The sequence below is a fragment of the Crinia signifera genome, chromosome 1 (assembly GCF_055691185.1).
Source record: "Crinia signifera chromosome 1, ASM5569118v1, whole genome shotgun sequence".
Classification (NCBI taxonomy): Eukaryota; Metazoa; Chordata; class Amphibia; order Anura; family Myobatrachidae; genus Crinia; species Crinia signifera.
The window spans coordinates 264,697,391-264,708,144 of NC_139217.1; the positions used below are offsets into that span (position 1 = coordinate 264,697,391).

General features: G+C 45.1%; 1 protein-coding gene across 6 annotated transcripts; it reads left to right on the plus strand.

Annotated features, from left to right (window-relative positions):
* The first annotated feature begins 642 nt into the window (after positions 1–642).
* MIDN (midnolin) lies at positions 643–8,625 on the plus strand. 6 transcript variants are annotated; one of them, XM_083182536.1, is made up of 8 exons: positions 645–952; positions 1,883–1,970; positions 2,057–2,119; positions 3,283–3,627; positions 3,755–3,887; positions 4,928–5,191; positions 5,777–5,827; positions 6,915–8,625. In XM_083182536.1, exons 1-8 carry the CDS (start codon positions 756–758, stop codon positions 7,178–7,180), a joined length of 1,407 nt encoding a protein of 468 aa, XP_083038662.1. In that variant the 5' UTR covers positions 645–755; the 3' UTR covers positions 7,181–8,625. The 6 variants fall into 6 exon arrangements, with proteins under 6 accessions (XP_083038679.1, XP_083038662.1, XP_083038671.1 ...); XM_083182526.1 differs by having other exon boundaries at positions 648–952; positions 3,752–3,887; XM_083182562.1 differs by lacking the exon at positions 645–952 and adding an exon at positions 1,390–1,772 and having other exon boundaries at positions 3,752–3,887.
* The last annotated feature ends 2,129 nt before the right edge of the window (positions 8,626–10,754 follow it).

Consider the following 10,754-nt stretch of genomic DNA (forward strand, 5'->3'; position numbering starts at 1 on the left):
TCTTCCCTTCCTCTACTTCATCTTCAGTCTCCTCGACAATTTTGACACCTACTTCAGAACTGATGCTGATTTTAGTTCTACCAGCTATACCCCTATTTATGCTGGATATTATCAACACACCCTGTACGTTACCTTGTAATTTGTTTTTTTGTTTGCAATATACAGTGCTGCAGACACTTTGTGGCGCCTTATAAATAAACAAACTACTACATTAGGCATGATATGCACACGATCTCTCATAGGACACTTTGAGATTGCGTTCGGGGTGCAATGTCGTTCTGGTGTATGGGGGTCTTAAGACTCTAGCAATGCATATGTACGTCATTTATTTTTAAATTTGTATCTCATATTCATTATTTTCCGCAGATGTATGGTTTTTTTTTGTGTAACTACACCTTACAAGCCTTCCTTGTAACCTCCGCGCCCCCTGTCACCCGTCGGCTGCTTGCATCGTCTCCCGTGACCCATCTCTTTGTTTTAAATCCAATTTATTATGAATGGCCGTGAGGGCGTGGCGATTGAAAGAGTGGGAGGGGTAAGTGGGCGGCATCAACGGTAGCTGAGCGGTGATTGGTTTAAGGCTTAAAGTAGGCGTCCAGTAGTCGCCACGTGGGGGGAGGTGAGAACTCGCTGTGATTGGCTGGGAGGCGGCGTCGGTCGTATCTTCTCTGGAGGGGGAGCCCGTGTAACTTTGTGTGTTAGTTTTTACGCCGGAGCTGCTGAGAGCGTAGACCGGAGCCGGCCACCGATCCCGGATGGAGCAGCAGCCCAGCACCCGGAGCTGCATAAACGGAGCCCGAGAGCCGCTCATGAACCTGAACATTCAAAGCACAACGGGCACCCGCTATGAGCTTCATGTGCCGGCCGAGGAAACGGTGGACGGACTGAAGCGGCGGATCTCTCAGCGGCTCAAGGTGCCCAAGGAGCGGCTCACCCTACTGCACCGAGAGACGTGAGTGGCAGCGTTGGCCGGATACATTGCCCCTCCCCCCTTGTGCTGTGTGTGCCCCAGCCGGGCAGTGCCGGGCTCAATCGGGGGGGAGCACAGTGATGGGCTTTGTGTGGACGTGTGATTCACCCCCACCCCCCTCCTGCCGCGGGCGTGTGCAAGTACCCCGGTGTTTCCGTCCTTTGTTCCGCAGGCCGGGGCGGGGGGTCTTTGTCTAAGGAAACCTACACGACCCACGATGGCTGCTTCCTTCCTGTCCCCCCCCACCCCCATGCTCCTTGTATCTGTCGGTCCTAGTGTACAGCTGACCCCCCCCCCCTCCCGCTAATGGTCCCCGGTGCCTGCATAGGTCTCGCTGCTCCCGTTCCCCTGCGCCTCTCGTTGTGCTCTTGTATCTATATGTGTGGCTGCAGTCTATGCTGTTGACTAGGTTTAACATTTATTTATGTCTGGTCATTCTATAGCTGAACATCTATCACAGTGTGTGTATATATCTGATATAATGTGCTGTTCTTACCTTTTTTGGGGATATTCTGAGTGTTTATGGTGTACCCTATGTTTCTCATGCCAAGCCGGTTTACATTCTCTAAGATCCCCAAATATCCGTCATTAGAGAGTGGAATCTGTTGACTACTCCCCAGGTTGGCCCCAGCTACCCCCTCTTCCAGTAAGTAATTCAGGGAGGCTCTAGAAGTGATGACATCACCGTAACTTCTCACCCCACCTTCCCCCATCACCACTGTGGCACTTCTAAAGTGGCCTAGTCATAACCCATTCATTGCCAAGAATAGCCAAAACATGACGGAAGGTTAAAAGAGACCAAGTAAGCCAGCCAAGTAGAGGGTGGTCTCTTGTCTGGGGAAGAAGGGGGGTTGCTGCCAAGCTATTTCCTCTGGAATGTATGTCTTACGTCTATCTCCCTTCTCTCTTTAGACGTTTAAGCTCTGGAAAACTGCTGGATCTGGGAGTTTCAGACGGAAGCAGGCTGACCCTCCTACCTACTGTTGAAGCTGGGCTCATGGTGAGTGTATGGATCAGATTAATGCAGGAGATTGTTAACACAAAGTACTGTGTAGTGATAGCTCACCCTCCCGTATGTCCCCACAGTCCCAGATGTCCCGCCCGGAGCAGTCAGTTATGCAGGCCCTAGAGAGTCTGACAGAGACACAGGTGAGTAGCTACAGCGCTGTATGGTGGGGGAGGACTTATGGAAGTCACTGCATTTTGTGTGGTGTCATCATGTACTCTGGTGCAGATCATGCCTGTCCTACTGACAAACGTACAGGTTGCTAATTAGATGGTGCAGTGGTAGTGTGGGTTTTTGTATTTTGGGGGTGTTTTGCTTTATGGCTTTCTTGCTTTCATTTGGTTTTATTTTATTAATTCTCAGCATAACTTCCATTCCATGTTGGTGTTTCCTTCTCTATATATTGTTAGCGTTTCCTTGTTGTGACACACTACTGCTATCGCTACTTGTCTCACGTCTCATCTTGCAGACTAAAACCTCTTAGTAATCACTTTTGTATTTGTGGTTTTAATTCGTTTTTTGTTTTATTCCAACCCTTGGTACAGTTTCTATTTCCCCTTGCATTGTGGACCTACCTTTTTGGGTTGCACCTTGCAAGTCTTTACCATTTCTGTACCTGAGTCCCCTCAACCCCCTCCCATGGCCTTATTCTCCTATCTGCGTGCTGGACTCTGCTATATTTAGCTGTTCCTGCAGGCGTGGGCTGGAAGGGGGTGAGTCAGAGAGAGCAGTCTGATAAAACTGGGAGAGTAGCTGTGTTCGTGTATATATGCAAAGGAGTACATGCCGTACTGGTCATATATGCAGTGTTTATGTATTGTCTCCAGTCCTTGCAGGGTTAATGTTCTGCTCTTTGTCCAGTGATGCGGGGGTGGGGGAGTCGTGACGTGGGGGAGGGGTGCTGAATTCATGACTGCTAGTATGATTGAGTCGTGATGGTGTGATGCTTCTGTGTAGCTTGTGTTTACTCCATTTTGGATGGTTTCATATTGTAGTCTCTAGATCGCAATTCTGGTTAACCTGTTCAGTAGCCACAATGAATGTGTGCCGATGGCTGATAGGAGGATATTGCAAAGGTCACTATTTTGTAGCTCTGAAATGTTTGCTTTATGAGAGGGGTGTCTGGTGACTGATATAAAACAAATTGTTATGAATTCAGTATCACTTTCTGGTAAAATGTTAAATGGTAATAAGTCTTGTGATTTTGTTATATTTACATATTTTTAATTTGTGGGTGTTCTCCCCATAACACTTTCTATAGCAAGTATAGATCTAATATATTGTGTTCTTTGTTTATGTTACTCAGGTGAATGACTTCTTATCTGGACGCTCTCCCCTCACTCTGGCACTTCGTGTTGGGGATCACATGATGTTTGTGCAGCTTCAGTTGGCTGCCCAGCAAGCTGGGGGGTCTCACCTTCAGCACCGCCATCTGATCACCAGAGGGACTGAGCACACTGCAGCCCCACACTTCCGTACCCTGCATACAACGACCACACCTGCGCTTACCCGACTGGCTGGTTGCTCACAGAGCTCACCTCCTCCGTCTGTTCCGGCGCCCGCTGCTTCCACAAATGCCCCTCACTCTTCCCTCACCACTAGCGTCTTCCGCTCACATGGAGAGGGTGTGACTACATCACCCCCTACGGAGGTGAGTACAGTGGCCCAGTTTGTTTTCAATATCAAACTTTAATGGAATATTGATACTTGGCTTGTTTGCTGCCTGGTGTTTCCTGATCTGATATGGACTTTGCATATTTTCCATTGTTTCCCAGCAGGTAGAATGCAGTAGCAGCAGTCGGAATAGTGATGATGCCAGTACTTCCCAGTCGGGTAGACAACGCAAGCCTGGTGCAATCATAGAAAGCTTTGTCAACCATGCTCCTGGTGTCTTCTCAGGGACTTTTTCGGGTCAGTTTCCTACCAGTACGCCATTTCTTAAAATATGAAACCTGTTTCTGAAGCCTAGTTTGTCCCACTCATACCTGGGGTTTGTTTCTATTTGTTTGGGCAGTAGTGCAAGCGCAGTGTAGATTAGTGTGCGTTGTTGGGAGATTTTCATCAATGTGCTATTCCTTTCTCTGGTAAATAGGGGGCAGTGTTGTAGTTGGTGAATTGACCTTTCAATGATCATAGTTCTGTAACACATTCTCTGAAGTCCCTGTTATGTAGAACTAACCTACTGTGCATTGCAATAGGAAATATTGAATGGTAATAAAGCAAGAGTGAGTATTTGCAGAGTCTTAAGCCCCGTACACACAGGGGGAGATATATTGCTTAGCAATACATTGCTGAGCAATATATTGCCCAGTGTCTCCTTTTCATCAGCGACTAGAGATGGTCGTTGATGAAAGGGAACCTCTACCGGTGGTGCCGCAGAGGTAATCAGCTGGTCGGGGCTAGAATGGGGCTGAAAACGGGAGCGCGCACCTGGCGATTTATCGCCGGGGCACACTTCCATCACTGGCAATATGGTCACCTGCGACCATATTTTCAGCCCCTATCGCCCCCGTGTGTACACAGCTTTAGTGCTATATCATTGGGTTGATCAGTTTAGGAAGTGAAAGTTTTCCTGAGACTGGGGTAGTCAAGGCAGTTTAGAGCAGGGATGGGGAACCTTCGGCCCTCCAACTGTTGAATTCAACAACCCAGCATGCCCTGCAACAGATTTAGCATTGCCAAATAGCAAAACTGTAGCAAGGCGTGCTGGGATGTGAAGTTCAATAACAGCTGGAGGGCCGAAGGTTCCCCATCCCTGTTTTAGAGGATGGTTTTAGAAATTGCCAAATCCTCTGAAGAGGTGAAATACAGGAAGTAGTTGTCTGTCTAGAGAAGGAGAGAATTCCAGTGTGTTGTAACAGCAACGAAAAGAAAAATGCTTTTTTAATGCACTCCGGTTAAGCATCTTGTGTTGTGTTTAATTTTGACTTCATATTCTTTCCATTCTGCAGGCACTTTGCATCCCCACTGCCAGGACAGTACAGGACGTCCTCGCCGTGATATTGGAACAATTCTGCAAATCCTTAATGACCTACTGAGTGCCACTCGCCACTACCAGGGTATGCCACCCTCACTCACCACACTCCGCTGCCACACCCAGTGTGCATCACAGACCAGGAATGCCAAGGCTACCTCTCCCAAAAATAGTGATACCCAGCAGACAAGTCACCCGGCAGGACATTCCCAGCCTCAAGCTCGCCAATGCAAACCTACTGGTAAGTAGCATGTAGAATTTGGGAACCTAAAGGTGCCCACACACTAGAAAGATCTGCGATCTAAAGATGTGTGTATAAATTAGCCTTGAAATCTTTTGTCCGTCCTGGACAAAAGATTTCAGGCAAGCGCACACCTTCACCAAAGTCTTTTCTTTTTCTTAAGATCCCGTGTGCGTTCCTATGGATCTTTTGCTAAATCTTCTGATATTTCATACAGCATGTAAGATCAGAAGATAATCTGAAGCACGCATCCAATTTAAGATCGGCTGATTTTCAGATAAAATTCTGAAGGAAATCGGCCGATCGCCCAAAAAAATCGTTCTAGTGAGTGGGCCTTTTTTTTTTTTTGAAGATCTGGTCTGATTAGTACTGAATGTGTTACCTGACCTCTCCCTCTTCATACTCACGGGAGTGGAGGCCAGTTGCCTGTGTTTGTTTAGTGGGCTGCAGATGGGGAGGGAAGTAGACAAAGGTTTCTTAACAAAATAGTCCTCACAATGCCTCTACCAACCCCCACCCCCATGGTGTCTAGGTGTATTTAGAAGATTAAACCTGTATTGCCCACCTCTTCTCACCCAACCACAGCCTGCAACAGATTTGAAAGAAGGCAAAGTCAAACACGTGTACATATTGCAGGTATGCTGATGCAGACGTTTTCCTTCTTTTCTTCCCATTGACCTGCCTATGTGGAGTCTGTGTGCAGTAGGGTGAGGAATGTGTGCTTACACAGGATTTGTGGGGGTGTACAAATAGAGTGGGTTGACTGTTTCCTAGGGGCAGTGCATTTAGCAAGACAACCTAACCGGCAGTCCCTGGGAAGATTGTCTGGCTGTGTACTGTGCACATTCTCACAATTTGACTCCTGCAGTCAGTGTATTTGTAGACAGACCCCAGGAAGAGGTACCTCCCACCTTCTTCACGGAGGGTGTGGGTGAGGAGGAGGGGAGGGGGGTCTAATGCATCTGGCCGGTTACATTCTGTGTTTTATGTTGGAGAACAAAGAGCGCCTGAGTGTGGGAGGGGTGAGCAGATCCCATTATACAGCAGGAAGCTGTGGGAGCTTCATGATAAAATATTCAATGCCTGTGTGCAGCTGATAGTCCACAGTCTGTTTAACTATTTCAGCGATTTTACCCTTTTTTAAATGCTTTTTCAGATCAGAATAGGCCAGATGTGGTATACAAAGGGCTATAGTGCACGAACTCAAGCTCTTGCCTCTAAATATAGTTTGTCAGTATACCCGGGTTCATGAAATGTCTGCTCCCCCAAAAGTGTTTAGAAACTGATTGCTGCTCATTTGCTAGGTGCAGTTCATATAAAAAAAAATTTGTAGCAGGTGTTTGCTATTCAGTTGTCTCTTAAAGGAATACTGGTACTTCTTTACTTTCACGGCGCCAGCATGGCGCCGCGCGTCAGAATCCCCTTGCGGGGCTCGCTTCGCTCGCCCACGCTGCGGGCTCGGTGGCTCGCCACGCTAATTAAAATCAACTCCATGCCAACATGGATAGTGAAGGTATGAACTATCCATGTTGGCATGGCGTTAACTCCGTTTATTTAACTTAATTAGTGGCGAGCGTAACCCGGAAGTACGCGCGGCGCCATGCTGGCGCCGTGAAAGTAAAGAAGTACCGGAATACTATGTTCATGCATTTTCTGGGAGCATAGATATTTGGTTAATATTTTGCCATTATAGCACACTCAAATTTCATAATTCTGTTTACAGGTGATCGCTTGCGGCAAACTGAAAACAGGGCAACTCGCTGTAAAGTGGAAAGATTGCAGTTGCTTATGCATCAGAAGAGACTACGCCGGAAGGCACGGAGGGACTCTAGGGCTCCATATCAGTGGCTTCCTACTAGAAAGTCCAGTCGGACCAGCAGTAACAGCAGTACATCTAGTGGAGAGGGTGCCCTTGACATAGACTTTGAGGATTCTCTATGGAAGCCAGATGTCAAGGCTGAACTTAACTCAGAGTTTGTGGTGGCGTGAGGCATATACTACAGCATCGTATATTTTTATTTTACTTTTTTGTATTTTTTTTTGGTCCAGGAAGGAACTGCTTCAGTTGCTGTGTATGTAGCTTGGAGACTATAGTATCGTATTGAAGATGTGATTTACCAACGAACACAAACAAAATGGTCAACATTTAAAAATAAAAAATAATCTTAGACTTGAATGACAATAAAAAAAACTGTCTGCCTTAAACGCTTTCATGAGTGTTACAGGTTTAAACTGTACCCTTGCATCGGAGTGTGAACGCAATAAGGCACACTCTTGTTCCTGGAGATGGTTTCTCCTCCCTCCTCCCCCACTCCTGGATCAGTTCCACAACACATGAATGCACAGGCGGGAACATTTCAGAGCCTGGGAATACTTAACACACCTGCTCTGGAACAGAATCTCAGATATGCTGCTGTTCAGGGTGCATCTGCCTCTATAGAACTTTATACTTGGAATTTACCTGGGTCAAGGATAACCAGGGACCTATCTACAATACTGCATTCGTAAACGTCACCGTTATTGTCATATGTAGCATCAATGTACTATGCTGTGGGCCCCTGTACCCCCTCTGACTGACTGGTTTTGGGGTGGGACCTGTTCTGCATGCTGTGGCTCCCATCCATCCTTGCCCCTTTTAATAACCATGAAGTGGGGACAGTAGCAGGGAGGGAGGCAGCATTCCATGCTGTTTAAGCTTTCTATCATATTTACCTCACATGTTGAACTTATTATTATTTGCCCCCTGATCAACTGTTTAGGACACTCTGGTTTTTGAATGGATTTTTTTTTTTATTTTTGTGTTCTCTGATTAAATGTTTTAAAAGTTTTATGTGCTAATGTTGGGGGAATGAATTCCATATGCAGTATTGGTACACATGGGTATGTTCCTCCTAGTTTCTCCCTGCCCTTTTTCCTTGGCTCTTGCTCTGTGTGGAGAATTAGCTTTCTCACTGTGACGTACTCTCTGCGTGCACCAGGTATGTTTCCTGGCAGTCTGTGCATGAGAAATGTTACGGTGCTTCTCCCCCACTTGTGGGTGTTGCAGGAAGATGTGGAATTCACTAAGTCTGCAGCACTGCAACATAGGGGGCCCACTCTTCTCATGTGTTGCTGCTGTCCTGAAACTACGCTGATCTCAATGTTAACATTGAGTAGTAGTGGGCTGATAATGACTTTGGTCAAGCAAGATGGCAACGGTGATGTGGGCATATCAGCCATTTCTCCTCTGTTTCTTCTTCAGGCTATGTTGTATGGGTGTAGTGTTATAAAAGCCAGTAATGGTTTTTGTTTGTGTCTTTTCTGTTTTTGTGTGTCTTCCCCCATCTTTTGGTTATAAAACCTGCAATGTGTGATCTGTTTTATATTTGATTTAAATTTGCAATACTGTTCTCCAAGCATTGATTTGATTTCAAAATACATGTTTCTGAGAAATATACTTTTGTTTGAGGTTCTGTGGGCTCTTCTAGTGCAGTTGGTGCATCTATTGGCCTCATCTGCACCAAATCTGCTTTATTTATGCATTACTGAATGTTTTATAGACTGAAGTGTTGGGGTAGTTCTGTTTGGATGGGTTCATATATAAACAGAATTACTTTTTGTACCTCCGGTACACTGCTTTTCTGGTTTTACAGAGCGAAAGACTATGGCTGGGGCGCATTCATTTGCAGGTAGAAATGGAAAGTACACTAACCAGGGAACGTAGTCATTCAGCTTAGAATCTTTCTCCAAATAAAATGAAAAACCTAGCAGAATGTTTTGGTTTTATTTTTTTGTTTCGTAACTTAAGGCAAAACCATTTAAAGAGTACAAAAATCTAGCTTAAGTTGTTAAACAAGTGCCATCTCTCATGATTATCTCTTGGCACCAAATGCCAAGTAACTCACTTGGGAGGTTGGCACAAAGTCTGCAGGTCAGCTGCCATGCCTGTTTTGGGGCCAGGGTCCAAATGGCAGTATTATTCCAAATTGCAGAAACATGGGTTCTAATTCAGACTTTATCGCAGGACAAATTTGTTCTAAAAATGGGCACAAACGTGCACTGCAGGTGGGGCGCTTGCAAAGAGTTAGTTTTGGGTGTGTTATTTTGTTTTCTTTTTAAACACTGCAATTTAGAATTCCGCACCCAAATGTAACACTGCATCTCCGCATGGTTGTGCCCATTTTGAGAACAAATTTGCCCTGCAATCAAGTCTGAATTAGGCCCATGGTCTGCATTTGTGTGTCTTTGGGAGAAGGATGTTTTCACTTCTTCCTAAAGCACTTGCTTTGTTTGTGATTTTAAAGTGCCAGCATCACCTATAACCAGCAGCATAGGAAATGTAACACTGTAGCTGTTGTGGAACTATATTAAATTAACCAAGCAGGCTGGAATGTAATGTGTAGTTCCTTGGCAGCTGGCATGCCACACACTACTGATAGGTTGGTGATTTTGCCCTAGTAATCGCTTATTTGGTGTGCAGTTAATCTGTCTTAACCCAGTTTTTATGACATAATCCTTCCCCTTTTTTTTTACCTCATATCAAACTTGTTTGTAGTAGCAGCTAAAGACCCCATACACTACATGATTTGGGGGCTTTAAGACTTGTATGTTTTTTTTTTGGGCGACCTTGATGAGAAATAACATTGAAAGGGGTATTAAGTCTCTATCATGCATAGTGTGAAAACGATTTGTAAAACAGAATTCTACACCAATCTGTCCACTACCCAGTATTTCACTCCACAATGGCAGGTTCTGTATTGGGAGGGAGGTGCTTCTCTTGTGGTCAGTTTCGGCACATTTCTTTAATAAGCGTAGACCTGTTGATCATTAATATGAAGATCTACATCTGCATGTTAGTTTCATGTGGGTCCTAAACGCCCCAAATTCCTTCCCTGGATGAAATTCCGAACAGCTAAACTTCATTTATGATTATTCTCCACAGTGTGAGTACTGCTAGCTATGTAGTTGTTCAGCCACTGTGTGTAGGTTATATATTTTATACATTTGACTGATTAACTGTCCTGTGTGTTAAAATGCTAACCGTGCTTCTAATCTCTTGGAGAAATAGGTACCACTCAAATCCCGCTAAACTCCCTCATCATAGTGCTGTTGTAGCATTACAAGTGGGTGTAGACACTTTAGATAGCCAGCAAGTATAAGGTTGCAGGCACCTAGTAACAGATTATGGGGTATATGAAGGGGGTTGAGTATTTTATTTGTCATCTTCCATTCCTTGCCATAGGAAAGTGGTTCCCAAACTGTGTGCTGGGGTGCCTTGGAGCACTTGCGGTCCATGACCCATTAAAATTACCAATGTAGTAGGCAATTGTGGATAAACAGATGTGAATCCTGTCCCCCATCACATAACTAACACTATGGAGTAGATATAAACACAATTTACTTACTTTAATATTAATTTGTTATTTTCTCAATTAGAAACTTTTGGGCTAGGGGTGCTGTGATTGAAAAAAGTTTGGGAACCACTGCCATAGGACCATTTTGAACCACAGTGCCCTTTTTGAACACTTTTCAGGGCACCCCCTAGATCAAAAGTTCTTAATTTAGAAAAAAATATTAAATTTAA

Bases quoted from the DNA above. Each gene is read 5' to 3' on its own strand.
- MIDN (XM_083182526.1), top strand. From the start codon at position 756: ATGGAGCAGCAGCCCAGCACCCGGAGCTGCATAAACGGAGCCCGAGAG. The intron at 953-1,882 runs GTGAGTGGCAGC...TTCTCTCTTTAG, and splicing joins ACCCTACTGCACCGAGAGAC to ACGTTTAAGCTCTGGAAAAC. The intron at 3,628-3,751 runs GTGAGTACAGTG...ATTGTTTCCCAG, and splicing joins CTACATCACCCCCTACGGAG to CAGGTAGAATGCAGTAGCAG.